The sequence below is a fragment of the Perognathus longimembris genome, chromosome 2 (assembly GCF_023159225.1).
Source record: "Perognathus longimembris pacificus isolate PPM17 chromosome 2, ASM2315922v1, whole genome shotgun sequence".
NCBI lineage: Eukaryota > Metazoa > Chordata > Mammalia > Rodentia > Heteromyidae > Perognathus > Perognathus longimembris.
This window is the reverse complement of record NC_063162.1, coordinates 101392231-101410346: the sequence shown is the minus strand read 5'-3', so window position 1 is coordinate 101410346 and position 18116 is coordinate 101392231. Positions and strand designations below refer to the sequence as shown.

The 18116-nt window shown below is 39.4% G+C and overlaps 1 protein-coding gene across 3 annotated transcripts in view; it reads left to right on the top strand.

Moving 5' to 3' along the window:
- Window positions 1-4924: 4924 nt before the first annotated feature.
- Window positions 4925-18116, top strand: part of Hbp1 (HMG-box transcription factor 1) — a 31715-nt gene continuing 18523 nt past the window's right edge. The window contains exons 1-3 of one of the 3 annotated variants that reach the window (XM_048339805.1): window positions 4925-5249; window positions 14861-15044; window positions 17008-17236. In XM_048339805.1, the coding sequence (XP_048195762.1) occupies window positions 5133-5249; window positions 14861-15044; window positions 17008-17236 (530 nt within the window). In that variant the 5' untranslated portion in view covers window positions 4925-5132. The other 2 variants (XM_048339807.1, XM_048339806.1) reach the window with 2 other exon arrangements.

Genomic DNA, 18116 nt, shown 5'->3' with positions numbered 1-18116 from the left:
TTTACAGTAGTCAAAAAGGATTAAAGTACCTAGGGATCAACTTAACCAAGGACGTGACGGACCTATTTAATGAAAACTATAAAAATCTAATAAGGGAAATCAAAGAAGACACAAGGAGATGGAAAAACCTCCCATGCTCATGGGTAGGCCGAATCAATATAGTGAAAATGGCCATATTGCCCAAATTGTTATACAAATTCAATGCAATCCCTATCAAAATCCCAGCCACATTCTTCACTGAAATAGAGAAAGCAATCCATAAATTCATATGGAACAGCAAAAGACCTAGAATAGCCAAAGCAATTCTAGGCAAAAAAAGCAGTACAGGAGGTATCACAATACCAGACTTCAAGCTCTATTACAGGGCCATCATAACAAAAACAGCCTGGTGTTGGTATAAAAACAGATCGGAAGACCAATGGATTAGAAGTGAAGATCCAGAAATAAAACCGCACTCTTACAGTCAGCTGATATTCGACAAAGGAGCTAAAGACATACAATGGAATAAATAGAGCCTCTTCAACTACTGGTGCTGGGAGAACTGGGCAGCCATATGCAGAAATCTCAAAGTAGACCCAAGCCTATCACCATGCACCAGGATCAACTCAAAATGGATCAAGGACCTCAATATCAGGCCTGAATCCTTGAAACTACTGAAGGACAGAGTAGGAAAGACGCTAGAACTTATAGGCACAGGAAGAAACTTCCTGAATAGAGTCCCAGGGGCACAACAAATAAGGGAAAGACTCGACAAATGGGACTACTACAAATTAAAAAGTTTTGCACAGCTACGGACATCGCCACCAAAACAGAAAGACAGCCAACCATACGGGAAAGGATATTTACCAGCACAACAACAGACAAAGGCCTGATATCTGTCATCTACAGAGAACTCAAAAAACTAAGCCCCTCCAAGCCCAGTAAACCAATTAGGAAATGGGCAAAGGAGCTAAAGAGAGACTTCACAAGAGAAGAAATAAAAATGGCAAAGAAACATAGGAGGAAATGTTTAACATCCCTGGTAGTAAAGGAAATGCAAATAAAAACAACCCTTAGATACCACCTCACCCCAGTTAGAATGGCCTATACTCTGAACTCAGGCAAGAACAAATGCTGGAGGGGGTGTGTCAAAAGAGGAACCCTTCTCCATTGTTGGTGGGAGTGCAAATTAGTACAACCACTTTGGAGAACAATATGGAGGTTTCTCAAAAAGCTCAATATAGACCTACCCTATGACCCAGCCATACCACTCCTAGGCATTTATCCTAAACAGCAAACCCCAAGATATCAAGAAGACATTTGTACTTCCATGTTTATCGCGGCACAATTCACAATAGCCAAAATATGGAAACAACCCAGATGCCCCTCCACAGACGAATGGATCCAAAAAATTTGGTACCTATACACAATGGAATACTACATAGCGATTAGGAATGGTGAAATATTGTTATTCGCAGGGAAATGGTCAGAACTCGAACAAATAATGTTGAGCGAGAGAAGCCTAGAACACAGAAAACAAAGGGGCGTGATCTCCCTGATATATGACTGTTAAGAAAGGGAGACGGAGAGACAGTAGAGACCAAGTCTGTGAAACCAAAAACTGCTTGTCAAATAGTATTTCCCACAGGATTGGGGCAGTGACCCAACAGTATGTAACTAAAACCAAACAATTACTAAACACATAAAGTTCAAAAATTGACCTCTCAGTGGAATACAATAGCTCAAAATCCATGTATGTACGTTCATATAAGAGTACTGTCGACATATTGTCTAATATCAACATTGCATTTAAAGCCCTAGGCGAATTTTCTTGGGCGGGCCACGTGGCTACTATATATGTTCTTGATACATTGTATATTGTATATATGTCTACCTGACCTAGAGAAGGGAAAGAAAAACAGGGTGTAAGATATCACAAGAAATGTACACACTCCCTTACTATGTAACTGTACCCTTTTTGCACAACAAACTGTCCAAAAATTTTGTGTTCAATTAATAAATAAATTAAATTAAAAAAATTGAAAAATAAAAAAAAGTTTATATATTTGTTTTAGTCAGGGGACAACTTACATTTATACAAACTCCAAGGGCTTAATGGGTCTGTACTTAATTTCTGTTTTGGATTTCAGGTTGGCTGGTTATGTTAATTACTCAGCAATTAATGATGATATGCCATGAAAATATATATACAGTACTAATGTGGTCACTTAGCTTCCAGCAAAGCATGTGGCTGGCCTAATTGTTCACTAAAACATGTAGGGGAATCCTAATAGTCCTATTTATCTAGTTGTGATTGACCTATCTGAATTTATAGTTAAACCATCAGGCATAAATGAGATACAGTATGCAAAAATTTTTCCTATTTCTGATCAGTGAGCATAGTTGTCAATGAACAGAAGGAATTCTTTTTATATTGGGGTTTGAGCCCCAGGCCTGTTCTTGTCCTCTACCACTTGAACCACACCTCCAGCCCAATAAATATTTTTTGAATGAATAGAAAAATATAGTGCTATTAAATGATAAAATATTTATTTATAGTAACATATAGTATCTGTAACTGAAGTTTTAACTTTCCCATTCTGGGGCTCTCTAATAAAAATCTGTTACTAAGACAATAGATTAAAACTTTCAAATACTTTTGCTTTATTTGGCTGAAAACAAATCTCATTTGTGTACTTAAGAGAGATGTGTCTCTCAAGCTATTGAGATATTTGGAGGAAAGAAAGCTTTTCCATCGCTGAAAGAAGTTAGATATACATTTTCTGGATCTTAATTTAAGTAGTTGAGTGCAATCCATGTATTAGTTTTTTGTTGTTTTTTTTAGGTCATGGGGCTTGAACTCCAAGGTCCCTGAGCTCTTCAGCTCAAGGTTAGAGCTCTACCACTTGAGCCATAGTGCCACTTCAGGATATTTTGGTGATTAATTGGAAATAAGAGTGTCAGGGTCTTTCCTGCCTGGGCAGGCTTTGAATGACAATCCTCAGATCTCAGCCTCCTGAGTAGCTAGGATTATAGGCTTGAGGCACCAGCACCAGGCCTAGATTTTTTCTTGCCAAGAATTTAAATGTTGGGGGGCTGGGTCTAGTGTTCGCCTTACATACATAAAGGCCTGGGTTCAATTCCTCAGCACCATACAGAAAAAGCCAAAAGTGGTGCTGTGGCTCAACTGGTACAGTACTAGCCTTGAGCCAAAAGGAAGCCAGGGACAGGGCTCAGGCCCTGAGTTCAAGCCCCAAGACTGGAAAGAATAAATAATAAATTTGGAATTTATATTCTTAAAGTATGGAATGTGAAGACTCAATATATATAAAAAATACAATAAGCATATGTACAGTCTTTTTTTGGGGTCACATTTTATACATAAACTCAAATATTTTATCCTTGGAAATATTAGGCATTTTGTTGAAACTCGAATTATATTTGGTATGCTTATTTTCTTTATCGTTTTTTGAATTATTTTGAGAAACAAAATAGTTGAAAATTATTTGTGATTGAGCACAACACGGTTACACCTTTCCTTACACAGTAGGGAGGAAGATCTATTTCTGTAACTTCCACTTCAGGAATTCCAATGGAGATTCCCTAAAGGAATATGAATTCTCTTTCCAACATAGGGAGGTTATTTTTTAGTTCTTTTTTTTTAATATGGCTTCCAGGTAGATGTAAAAATTTTAAAAAGGCTGGCGACTTTTAAGGAAATTAGCTAGTTATGATCTGAGCCTCTTTTCAAAACTTAGCTTTAAGAGAATTTTTAGTAAGATTCCATCTCAATTATAAGCACACAACCAAGAGAACTAAAATAAACCTAAAGCATACCTTAAATGATCAAATACTTTAAGGGGAGGAGGGAAGGAACTTAAAGATGCCTTTGTAATGTGAACAGTAAAAAAAAAATAAAAAAATTATAGACCTGGCGCACCCAACTGTGTCCAACAGCCTCGTTTGAAGAGAAGGTCACTATAAAGCCAGAGCAGCCGCCCTCCTCTTCCGGTGAGTCAGAGCCTTAGGAGCTGGAGGAGTAATCTCAGGGGGAGCCAAATATTAAGACAGTTTTCTTTCGTTCGGAAACCATGGGGGGGGGGGGAGGGTAGGAAAAAAAAGGTTAACCAAAAACTTGCCAGAGACACTGTATTACAGATATTTCACAAGTCAGTTTTAAGTCAAACAATATACCGTTCTAGGAAACGTTAACGATCAAGCAGGTCAGCAAGGAAAATACTGCTTTGGCTGCAATTTCAAACTAGTAGTTAATAGTTCACGCCTCTGAACAAGCTTTATACAGTCTTTAAGACCGGGTTGCTTTCATCCTCAAGCCTCAAAACGCCTGACGTGGGACATACTACAAATTCTGGATGAACTTAACAGAGTTGACAAAGAAAACCTCCCCCAGATGCCGTCTTGGGGATTGTGAGGCTTTAAGTCCTTTAAAGGAATCCAGTATTTTTCTACAAGGAAAGGGGAGCTTGGGCGGGGGTGGAGGTGGGTGGGTGGGAGGTGGCGGGGAAATCAGCGCCTTCACAATCCACATTGTGCCTTGTGACCACGATTCTGAGTGACCCAGTCCCCCTCGGGCCACCAAGGCTTCCGCTTGTGCAGTCATCTCCTTCCCCTTGCTCTAAAACAATACCTTGGCTTCCTGCCAAACTTTGAGCAGCCAGAGGTTCAGGCTGTTTATAGCCGGGAATAGGTGCTGCTAGAGGCCGGGGCTGCTCCTAAGGGGTCTACTGGGCCCAAAGGAAAAGAAGGGGCCCAAGCTTTAAAACACTCCCTTCCTCCGCCCCCTCCCTTTTGTCCCAGACACCAAAACAAACGAGCTGATACACGTGTCCCTATGACTCTTGTTTACTATCAAGACACTGTCGTGCACTCACTTCTGGGAGATGTAGTCCAACCAGTTCCACCTCGCAGGCACTTTCGCGCCGTGGGAGTAAGGCTGAAACTACCAGCCCACAATTCAATTCGCGGACAAAGTTTGGCTCCGGTCCCTAGAGTCTCCGCAACAGTCCAATCCGAAGCTCTCACTCTAGTGATTGACACATCACCTTCTCCAGTAAACACAACACAAAAGTCAATACATGCCCGCCCACCGAGAAAAGCCACGGTATCACCCAATGAGAAGGTGGAAAGATTAAATGACAGTTCCCCAGGCCAATAAGAAAGCGAAAAAGCTAGAGGAAGGCTCAACCCCCGGGGTGTTGAGGGGAGGGGGAAGACGAAGCTTGAAAGACTTGGTAATGGCGACGGGTTTGGTAAGTAGGAAAGTTTCGGTTGAGGAGTAAGAGCTGCGACAGAAGTAGTAACGCGTGCCGCGGAGGCCTGCTCTAGCCAGAAAAAGGGTAGGCGAGTTGCTAGTGGTGTTGTCGTGCCCGGGCGGCCCGCGCCGGGGCTGCGCGCACTTGGCGGCGGTTAGTCGTCTTTTAGTTCGGAAGGGGTGGGGGTGGGGAAGGGAGGGGCAGGAGCCTGCGGGGATCCGGCCGCGCGGAGCGCTCGGGTCCGCGCCGCGCTCCTCCGAGGGCCGCCCGCGAGGCGGTGGCCGATGAACTCCAGATGCCTGCCCGCGACTAGCTCGCTGGGCCCGTTCCTCGCGAGCTCACCTGGGCGGCGGCGCTCGGGGTCTGGAGCGGGGTTTGGGAGGAGACGGGGCCGGGGCCGCGCTCCGGCCGGGGCTCGCGGCGGGCAGTCGAGCCGGGCCGGGCGCTGAGGTGGGGCGGGCTAGGGCGGGGGAAGAGGCCGGAGCGCCGCCGGGGCTTGCCCCGGAAAGTTTGACTTCCAACTACCCGCCTGTGGGTGGAGGGGCGGAGAGTGTTGGCGAGCGGGGGTCAGGCCCGGAGGAGGGACCCCGGTGAGGCGTGGAGTCCTCCGGGGCCCAGCGGGCTTCGGACCGAGCCGGGAAGCTCGCGAAGCCCCTGGGCCCCGGGGCTCATTGTTACGCAGTTCGAATGAATGGGCTCTGGGACGCCTGCGCAGTGGGACTGAGCCGAGGGGAAAAACAAGCCTGGCGTCCGGGCTGCGGTCACATGACGGGGGGGAGGGAGGGAGGGAGGGCGATGAATGGCGAAAGCGGCTGGGGTGGACTTGGCTCGCCGAGAGTGAGGCTCGTCCCCGGGAGGGAGGCTCGGCGCAGAATGGAAGCTTGGGAGCTGGGCCGGCCGTCGCAGCCTCCGCCTTTCAGTTAACGCCGCTGCCACAGGCAGATTAAAAACAAAACAAAGGATCAGGGCGAAGTCGACCGCTGGCGTTTGTTGTTGTTTTTTTGTTTTGTAGCTGTCGAGGGGTTTTTGCTCTTTGCACTCGAGTTCTCCAAATCCGGTATTAATAGGACCGGACACAGCTTTTTTGGCTCGAGTGCCACTGGTGATGATGCCCGGATCGAAGCAGGACTACTTACGGGGAAGCGGGCGTTTTTAAAGTTACTTTTTAAAAAATCAGAATGATTTTCACGTTTATAAATATTCAAAGTGTCGTTTATACGATCGACATTGAGCTAAACCTATACTCTTGGACTTTGAGATCTTTGGGTGGACGATCTTGGATTTCGGTCTCTTCTCCCCCTCTCCCCCCCCAACCTGACCCCACCTAAGAAGTCTTTTGCTTTACCTGACGCTCAATGTTGGAATCACTTGTTCCGGGTGTTTTTAAAGTTCAGTTCCTGCTGGGTTGGTAATGTTTGACCAAGTTTTAAAGAAAGTTGAATAAAAATAGAGTTAAACCCACTTTCTGAGTTACCTTGTAGTTTTGAGAAAGCCATTTAACCAGTTTAAAGCAAGTACTGTTTATTCCAACTTGACAAATTATGGAATGAAATGTCGATTTCAATTAATTCTCAGTGTTAAAAACCCAGTTACCATTTTTTTAATACTTGGAAAGCCCTTCTCCTTTGTTCATTCCTGCATACATTAATTAAAAGGGTACCTGCTCCCTGCAGTTCCTATAGGCCTCCTCAGTTTTACATGCTTCACGATTTGTACTTCCCGCACTTCAAACATGCCACCATCAAATTGTCTCAATATTTAAGCTTTTAGATCCCCTTCTCCCTACCCAGTGCCCTGCAAAGAGTACATGTGGCACTAGGATTAATGAATGAATAAGCCGGGAAGAACCTGAAGTTTATTCCAGAACAGCAAGCTCTGGTCTCTTGTATGTCTTAAAATGACAAAAAACAAACACCCTCCCCCCCCATAAATTAAGTTACTACCATTTGTTGATTAGACAAGGCCAAGTAGTGTGTGTGTGTGTGTGTGTGTGTAGTATGAGAGATTATATATAATGGGGAAGTCACTACAAATTTTAGAAAGTTAAAAAATGGAATTCAGAAAAACATGTATTAATTTCCTTGCGTATTAATTGACATCAGAAACATTTCTAGTCCTTCAGAGTTTCATCTGAAATTACTTTGTGCTACCTATCACAGCTTACCATTTTTCCTAGAGAAATTGGAAAAGTAATTTTCTCTTAACAGTTTATTGGATTCTTTAAAAGTTAGGAAGTCTGTCTCCCCCCACCCATAGGGTTATAAATAAATGTTAAAGTTTACAGTCAAGATTTTTTCCTTCATAGTACCAATTTTAGAGAATTTCAAGTACTTCATAAAACAATTATGTGAATTGAGAATATTGTTTTAAAGTTTGATGGCAACAGTGGAATTAATGAGTTTTATGTTAAATGAGTTTGTGATTAACACTAATTTGTGTATACGCGATTGAGTAATGTTTAAGGCATGGTTTGTGATGTGTTTTTTAAACACCTGCAACAAGTCTGAAAGAAAAAAAATAGATGGGTTTTATTACCATTTAGAAATAAGAAAGCTCAAGCCTGGTTTATGCCTGTAATCTTAGCTTCTCTGGAGGCTTAGATCCGAGGATCAAGATTCAAAGCCAGCAGCAGCAAGAAAGTCCGTCTAACTCTCATTACCCACCAAAATGTGGGCAAATGGAGGTGTAGCTCAGTGGTAGAACCCTAAAGCTCAAGGACATCACTGCAGGCCTTGAGGTTAAGCCCAGGCCAAGCCCTTCCATTCCCTACCCCCCCCCCCCCCCCCCCACCAACCAACCAACCAAAAGCAACCTCAGGCCTGGAAGTTAAAAGTTACCTGGCCATAAAGGTATTAGTGATGGGAAAAGTAGTGTATGTGATCAAAAGCCACTTTTTTTTTCTTAACATAGCTGCAAACTAGAGTTGTGGAAACACTTCTGTAAAAGAGATGAAGTTTCATTGAACATACTTTTAAAAATAACTACATTAGGACCTTCTACTGCTTGGTTTATAGCTGCACTTAATATTCAGTTCACTATAGTGCCTTGTGGCTTGTGATTATATATAACCCATTTTAGATAACATTAGTTCCCCCTATTATATGTGTGTGTATGCATATATATGTGAGTACATATATATTAATTGAAAATTACCTTCTCTTCATTCCCTCTTTCAAAACAATTTGAGTCTGGACTTGGTATGGAAGTCTATCAGGATTAGGGGAGAGATCATGTAGAGGATCCTACCATGAAGTCCATAGTTACCATGGAAAGGTAAGAATCTAGGAAGAATGGGCACTTGAAAACTGGACTCTAATCTGTGTTGGTCTATGCTACTCCCTCAGTTCTCCAAAAAGACAATGTCCTAACCAGTACTTTTCCTCATCCATAATATTGAGTTGCTCACAGTGCTGTTTTAAGTAAAATTAGAAGTTGTGTGTGGAAATGCTTAGTAAGTTGTAAGTAGATAGGCATTTTGTAAAACCTACTTTGTTTTTCTTCCATTTACTGAGACTCAGTTATATCTGGTCCCTTCTTATCTCCTCTTACGTGTCTGCTTTGTAAACAGAAACAGTAGCGCCACATCCATTAAAATTTAGAAAATTGAACATAATATTTCAAGTACAACTGCCCTTTTGCTGGGGAATTATATTTTTACTTTTGAAAATCACTCATCTAGTAAAGAAATGAGTCCTGCAGAGTTAATTAAAATGCAAGGCAAGCTGTGTATATTTTTTTAATATCAGAACTGTTTACAAAGGCAAGAGTACAGTAGCCTTAGCTCTATCAGGAGATAATTGAAAGAGGAACATGGCTAATTGGTGACAAATAAAGGGAGAGTATTCTTTTAGTTTGACAGAACGACAGACTTCTTTTACATATCGTTTTATAATTGTTTTCTTGTCTTTTATGCCTGCAATAGCTCTGACATAAGTAGAGGTACTATGAGTATAAGGTTAAGTTGTGTACTTCAGGTTACACAACCCTAGATTTCTTGGCTTAAGTCTATGCTTTCTTTTAGTTGTAGTTTTTAGCTTTATAGTAGCAAAAGTTCAGTTATCTGAAGCCCACACTAAACTTGAATACCTTGAGCAGAGAGAAGTGCCAATATCCATACATTTTTTAAATCTTTTTTGTTTGTTGGTAAGCTATGGTTTGAAATGATATAAGGAGTATTGTGATGGGTTGGTGGTAGATAAAACAAAAGCATGGTGCTGAAAAGATGATAGGAATTAATATACTATAAATGATGGATACTGCAGGACCTCTGGATCTGGAGGGAAAACATTAGCTGGGAAGAATGAGGGAACTAAGGAACTCTGCAGAGGGAGGAAACATGTAGTGCAACCTCTGAATATCATAAGTAAAGAATGGGGAAATTTTAAGTTTTAAGATGCAGCTGTGGTTGACTCCCAGTTCACATTCAATATGTGAAATGTGTAAATTTTCATAAGGATTTTGAGTCATGAAGATACTCTTTTAAGATACTGAATACTATGGAAAATGTTCAAATCTGCCATCTAACCTCTTAGTGTTGGCTATTGATAGAACTCATAAAATGAATTCAGGCCTTATGGGAAACTAGTCTTAGGAATTAGTAAGAAATCTTTATTGATACTACCAGTTAACCTTTTATGACAATGCCTGTAAGAAAGCTTGAGTCAGATGGCTCATATAGACTGAAATTAGGAATCTAGGGTACTCTTCTTTTTTTAAAAATACACTCTTCTTTAATTATAGCAGAGATCTCTCTGTAGATAGGACTTAAGTATGATTTTGTATGTAGATTCAGGACTATACTTACTATTATGTCAGACCCCATGCATCTTCAGTGACTCATTGTCTAATTGCTAATACTAGCTATTCCATATTGAAAGTTTGCTTTGTGTTAGAGCATTTTACCATATCTCATTGAGTTTTCATTATAATTTATGAGGTATATGCTTGATTTCCATTTTACAAACAAGGCAATGTTTTGGGTTTTTTTTTCAAGGCAATGTTTTGACATAATTGTTCAGGGTACCTAGCTAATAAGTGCCAACCTTGTAAAAAATGCAGAGTCCTTATTCTTGTCTCAAAAAAAATTTGTAGGTAGATATAATTCCTGGCTAGACAGGGTAGTACTTCCTTGTAGTAATACCAGCTATTGGCAAGTCAGAGATAGGGAGGATCACAGTTTGAAACCAGCCTCAATAAAAAGTTACAAGACTATCTCAAGAAACATGCCAGGGATGAAGGTACACACCTATAATCCTAGCTGTAGGAAAGGGATAAGTAAGAGCCTAGTCCAGATTGGCCCAGGCAAATACTACAGCACCAAGTCTAGAAAAGAACTGAAGCAAAAAGAAATGAAGGGAGGCTAGAGCATGGCTCAAGTATGTAGTGACTGCCTAGCACCTACAAGACCCTGAATTTAAACCCCAGTACAACCCCCACAAAAAGTTTGAGTTTGTCAAAACTAAGTTTGAATGAAAAATTATGCCACTACCTTGCACCTACAAGACCCTGAATTTAAACCCCAGTACCACCAAAAAAAAGTTTGAGTTTGTCAAAAATAAATTTGAATGAAGAATTACACCATAGTCTGCCTACCCCTGTGTCATTCTTACAGTCTTAGTAACCATGACCATCTTTCCACTGATACTAGGCTCTATATTTTTCTTAACTCAGAACTTTGCAAGTTCTATGAGTTCACTAATTAATGTAAGCTTCCTTCATTGGAATACTATCTTTGTTTTCTTTCTATTTATAGCTAAGCCTTTTTTATAGAATGGTGGTCTTTTACTGATGATGTTTTTTCCACTGAGGTATAGATTCCTTGGATTGTTTACCATTGAGGTTTAATGTTGCAACTAAAATGTCTTGTGCATAGGACATTAACTTTTTAATAAAAAATAAATTAATTTTAGTCGAGTAGTTCTTAACTGTGGATGAAGTTCTTTTGAAAGCAAATACAACAGTTCATAGGGTTGGACTTTACCCAGACTGAATAAATAATTTTCTGGTGGGAAGAGCCTGGACATCGTTGTTTAAAGCAGAGGCCTGGTTGTCATAAGAGTTTAATTTAGAATTACTGATTAAGAGGATTAGATAGAGGCTTAAATGCAAATGATTTGATATTTGAGAAATCACCTTTCCTCTAGTCATCAATTCTGTGGGAGGTTATACTAGAGTGGATTTACTGTAAGTGTGTATGGATTATCAGATAAAGGTTTTCTTTCACATTTCAAACATTTGAAAACCGTTAAACTTACTTGCCATAAGTCATGGCATGATGCATGACTGTTTTTGAGATGTGTTAGATGACTTGTAATTATTGTCGGGGGGCAAACTGCGGAAACTGAATCCCAGTGACCCCTCACCTAACCCTCTCAGGAGCTACATTCCAGGGACTTCCGTGTGAGGCAGTCGCCCATGGCTCACTCATTTCTGTGGATTCCTGGCCTGTCACTGGACGCTGGGGAGCTCAGCTCTTGGCCCAGGGGAGGGCCAGCAAGCCACCATATGGCCAGGGACCTGCCAGGGACCCCGAGGCTCTCTGGTTGTCTCCTGTTAAGTGTTTTCACTGTGTTGGATTTGAGACATTAAGAACATGGCAGGTAATAACCCTGCTTGCTGTACAGTCTGGGATAAAAAATGTTAAAAAGAAGTCAATACATTTTTGTTTCAGTGTGTCAGTTTATCCAGGCAGGTATCATTAGCCCTATTTTTGACAATGATGATAAGATAATGAGAAGCTCAGTCAATTGGGTCAATGATCAAGTTGGAATCAACTCATGTTTGCTTCTAACTCAGTGCCCTTTTCACTACACATCTGATCATTGATATCTATGAGCAAGCTTCTTAAAACATTGTAAGTGATATTTTCGAAGGTACAGGCAGGAAGCATCCAGAATTAAAATTAGAAATACAGTAAGGTTCTATCTATGTTGAGAAACTTAAGATGTTTCCTCCACTTAGCATACCTTTATCTGGGAAACAATCATATTTAAGCAAGTACTTAAAAATGAGAGTGTAAAAACACACTGTTATCTAGAAGACTGAGAAAACTAGTAATAAAATGTTCAGCAGTAACAGGAATAAATGAACTTCTGTGTATCTTTACAATGAATGCTCTTTACATCTTTCTGTTGGTTTTGAGATGAGAACTTCCTATGTTGCCCAGGCTGGTTTGGACTTGAGAGCTCAAGCCATCCTCCCACCTCTGACTCTGGAATAGGCATGAAACAATGACATAGTAAAGTATGAACAGTAAGAAAAAAGTCATTGAGTATGAAAAAATATTTTATGTACACACAAAAAGATTAGATTCTAATTTATTTGTTAATAGCATCCAAATCTCATTAATAGGGTCAGGAGTAGTCATGTTTTTTTGTGTGTATGTTCCTGTGTCCCTGGTTCTGGGGCTTGAAATTGGCCCAGGCACTCTCCCTGAGCTTTTTTCAAAAGTTTTTAGAATGCTTTAAAAAAAATTAGCCATGATTATGTAGTTTATAATCAGTAAGATGAAAAAAACCTTGTAGAAAAAAAATTGCTAGTGTTTACTGATAATTATATCATGGTTTAGAGAATTCTGGTAAAAATACTAGTATCGTTTCATTGACTTTTTTTTTTTAATCTTTTTGTCTGTCATGGGGCTTGAAATCAGGGCTTGGGTGCTTTCTGGGGACTTGATCCAAGCTCCACTCCAGCTTTTTTGGAGGTTAATTGGAGCTAAGAGTCTCATGGACTTGCCTGCCGGGACTGGTTTTAAACTATGATCTGCAGATCTGAGTTTCCTGAGTCGATAAGATTGGCAGGTGTGAGCTACCAGCACCTTGCTTCATTGACTTCCTGATTAGCATGGGCTGGGGTGCTGCTTTAACTTTAATAGCAGTATATCTTATTGTTCCATTTTGAAGAACAGTACATATTGTCAAAAATCAAGTTTTTATTTTTTTCTCAGTAAAGCTTTTCTTTTCTCTGTGTGTGTATGTGTGCACACATGCCAGTACTGGGGCTTTAACTCAGGGCCTAGGCACTGTTCCTGACCTTTTTTGCTTAAGACTAGTGCTCTACCACTTGAGTTCATACCTCTACTTCCAGCTTTTTGGTGATTTATTGGAGATAAGAGACTTTCCTGTTAGGGCTGAATTTCAACCTTGATCTTCAGATCTCAGCTTCCTGAGTAGCTAGGATTATAGGCATAAGCTACCAATGTCTGGCTTAAGCTTATTTTTTTTTAAGTGGAGGTTGGAGTAGAGCCCCTGAAAAACCAGAAAATCTTATTGTTGTCACTCTTTTTTTAACCAGTCCTGGGGCTTGTACTCTGGGCCTGGGCACTGTCCCTGAGCTACATTTGAGCCACAGCACCACTTATGGCTTTTTTCTGTTTATGTGGTACTGGGGAATCCAACCCAAGGCTTCATGAATGCTGGGTAGGCACTCTACCTCTAAGCTACTCTTGTTTTAAATAACGAATTTGATCATTGTCCAAAGACAATAGAGTGTAAAAGACACAACTACATTTTCCTTTTAAAGCAAAAATTTTGCCAAGGAATTAAGGATATTTGTGTACATTTTTCCTTGTGAGAACTTTGTAGGCTTCATTGAATGCAGATTAGTTGCTTAGTAAAACCTACTATGATTAGTAGTCACCTTTCTAGAAATAGTAACTTTAAGAATTAAAAAGCTTTTTATATGACTAAGTCTTAAATTTTCATTGAGAAAACATTTTATTAGAAGTGTAATATTTCTCCACTTGAAGAAACTTAAATGCTCTTTACAGAATTTAAGAGTGCTAATATTGTTCATTTTCAGAACAGGAGGAAACACTATGGAAACAGGGACATTAAATAGGATGGAATAATATTAAAAAAAAAAAGAAGTAGAATGTTCCTTGTCTTTAATGGGAGAAATTTTCTTTCGAATTGGAGTTATATGTATAAAATAATTTATTAGTCTTAATGTTTGCATTAAGACTAATAATAATGTTTTAAAGAAAATTTTGCATAATGTTTAAAAGAAGTTACAAGCTTAAAGAAATAATGTGCTGGGGACATGGCTCAGCTGGCAGAGTGCCTACCTAGTGTTCTAAGACAAAAAAGAGAGCAGGGAGCAGCACTGGGGTCCACAGCTGTAATCCTAGCTACTCAGGAGGCTGAGCTGTGAGAGGATGGAGGTTTGAAGCCAGCTTAGGAAGGAAAGGCCAATGAGTTTCATCTCCAACAGACTACTCAGAAAAAGCTGGAAATGGCTCTGTAGCTCAAGTGGTAGAGCACTAGCCTTGAGCAAAAGAAGCTTAGGTACAGTGCCCAGGCCCTGAGTTCAAGCCCCAGGAGCAGCATTAAAAAAAAAAAGAGGAGGGGGTTGTGGGGAGGAAGAAAAATATGTAATTTTAATTTAGGAGAAAAGGCTGATGAATTTAGGACATTGATCATTTAGGATCTAGATGTGGTACTGGGGACTGGAAGGTCCTGTTTGAGAATCTCTTCCTTGTCCAAAGGATTTGAGAGAGGTATAAATGGCAATGTATGGTTCAGTTAAAATGCAGCATAGTGATATCTACGCTTGATTTCATATTTTGGATTGCTAAGTCACATGACTTAACTTTTTTTTTTTTTTCCAAGTCGGGGCACCATAACATGGTGTGGGAAGTGAAGACAAATCAGATGCCTAATGCAGTACAGAAACTCCTGTTGGTAATGGACAAGAGAACTTCAGGAATGAATGACTCACTGGAGTTGTTGCAGTGTAATGAGAACTTGCCATCCTCGCCTGGCTATAATTCCTGTGATGAGCACATGGAGCTTGGTAAACAAAATTAAGTCATTTAGGAACCCAAGATTCAGATTCATTTTCATATTTAATCTACTTTAAAATCTACATTACCTGCCTAAAAATGTTAGTGATATTTTTGTATCCTAGGCATTTTCAGCATTCTCTTGTCCTTGCTTTTAAAATGTTACTTAAACTCAGTGTGACTATTTGTTTATCATAGATACTCATTTATAAATTACTATCTAAATATATGAAGACCAAACTACTAACCACCTTCCAAAGAGATATTACTGGTGAAACATCGTCCTAGAGAGCTCTTCACAGTTGATTTTTGGTGTCATTTGGAAATAACATTGAACCCTTGAAACTCAAGGGTTTGACATTTATGATGGTCACTCCTGCCTGAGCTGAATTAGAGATGATGTGGCTTGTAAGTGCTGTGTAGATTTGTGGAGAGGTGATTTGGAGTTGTTTTGTTCTAAAGCTAATGTTCAAGAATAAATAGGCAATAAGTCCCCTTGGCTTGCTGCCCAGCTTTTCAGTATGCCTTTCTTTGTCCATATTTAATATGTAATTATCTTCAATGTTCATAAAAACTCTGAGAATGTATGACTGTATTTTACAAGTTCTGAAAGTGTAGAGAAGATGTAAGAATACTGTTTGGAAATTTAGAGATCCTAAAAGTCTTCAAACATAACCTGTTGAAATGACAAGGCTTTTTGGGACCTTGATCTTACTGGGAGGGTACTGTTGAACAGGGAGCACCATTTTAATCAATAATGGATTGTTTATCATCATGTTATAGGTTTCAGGAAGAAAGTTGGCCCCCAGGGAGCCAGAACCTTGCCCCTTCCATCCATGACTTCAGTTAAAAAGTTAACTTTCTGAATTTGAAAGACAGGAATAAATGAATAAATTATGGTTAAAAGGTTTCTGGCAGTGAGGGAAGACAAATCGCTATATCAGTATGAGAACTGGAGGTTGGGGAAATTAAATTGTTAAGGTATTTTAGAACTCTTTGGCATGGATACTTTTTAAAAAGTCAGTTTGTAGAATGGATATTTTGAATTATTACTTCTAATTAAAGTATCTTTTAGTTGACTGTTCTAAAACATTTTTCTGAATATGAGCTTTTATGATGATAGCTAGATGACTGGAAGAGGTTTCTTACATACTTAAGGGACCCATTGGAGCTATAGAATTTGTTAGTATGTGTTTCATAGAGACTTTTATTTTTAAAGGTCTTCAAAATTCATTTTCAAACCTCTTTTTAAAAAAGAGAATTTTTTTCTTAGTTTAGTGTTTCTTGTATTAACTTGGATAGGATTTCAGTGTTTTTCTTAGAAAAGCTGAAAAGTCTAGCATGATATTTCTTTAGGGAAGGCATTTAAATGAAGAGTCACCACTCAGTATTACTGAATTCAGAATTAGTAGTATAGGGGCTGGGGATATAGCCTAGTGGCAAGAGTGCCTGCCTCGGTTACACGAGGCCCTAGGTTCGATTCCCCAGCACCACATATACAGAAAACGGCCAGAAGCGGCGCTGTGGCTCAAGTGGCAGAGTGCTAGCCTTGAGCGGGAAGAAGCCAGGGGCAGTGCTCAGGCCCTGAGTCCAAGGCCCAGGACTGGCCAAAAAAAAAAAAAAAAAAAAAAAAAAAAAAAAAAAAAAAAAAGAATTAGTAGTATAGTGCTTGCGTAATATACATGAAGCTCTGGATTTGATCCCCAGCAATGTGAACAGAAGAAGACAAAACCAAAACCAAAAAAAACTTGTAACACTTACTTGTGAAAGTGGATCCTAAAAATTTATAATAGGACTTTTATTTTCATCTAAGTTATATGTTGTTGAAGAAACCGTAATTGGATTTAATCTTAAATATGTGCTTTTCCTCTCACAAAATCAGCTAAATTTAAGGGTTTGTAGATGCAGTTAGACTATTGTTCTTTGTTATATATATCATTTTATTTTTATAATTTTGAGTGTGCTTATTTGCAGATGACCTTCCTGAACTTCAGGCTGTTCAAAGTGATCCTGCCCAATCTGCCATATACCAGCTAAGTTCAGACGTTTCACATCAAGAATACCCAAGACCATCTTGGAACCAGAATACCTCAGACATATCGGAAAATAATTACCGTGAAAGTGAGGTGGACTGGCTCACAGAACTAGCAAATATTGCCACCAGTCCACAAAGCCCCCTTATGCAATGCTCATTTTACAACAGGTAGGAGGATTACCTGTATTTTATACTTAAAACTGTCACACAAAAAACTGCTAATTACTTGAAATATTTCCAATTTTTAAATAACATTATTAGCTACCTAATGAATGAATTCGAATTTAAGGACCTTATAATGGCATGGTTCCACATTTAGGATTAAATAAGGATTCTGTAATAAAAATACTATAAATTTTTATAAGTATGTAAAAGTCATAAAAATAGATGAAGGGCTACTTTTACTGTATATTACTTTTATAAATAAAAATTGTATTTTTTAAAAAAAAACATAGTTACAATAAACGTATTTTAAACTTTTTGGTTCCTTTTGGTCTAGGTTTGATATTTCCACAGTGTAGTCAGCTTTATCTGTCTTTCTGCTACTTTTAAAATCTTGAAAACTTAGAAGTGGATCTAACTGCTAAAATAAGAGTTTATAAATTATGTATATAAATTAGAGTTTAAGAAAATGAGTTGTTGTGCTGTGAAATTATGGAAGCTTTCAACTGATATTCCTAGGGAGACCTGGGTAAATAACATTTCATTAAAAGAAGACTTGGAGTAAAAACATAGGCATCTGTAATAGAGAACTGCCTAGGTTTGTACTCTGTTGGTAGAAAATGATAGGCCAGAGTGCACTAGGTAATGCAGAAATAACCTGAGGCTTGGTAACAGTCTTGGTTTAGTATAATGCTTTGCCAAAGAGTTAAACTTCTTAGGTATGAAATCCAGGTTTTCTTGTAGACAGTAAGTTATGCTGCTTTTCTCCTATTTATCAGGGTGCAGTTTTGATTAGCACAAACTCAGTTTAGTTAATTTCAGGTTAATTCCATGTAAGTTTCACAGGGAAGAAAGTTTTCAGAGAATTGTTTATTTTGTAGTACTA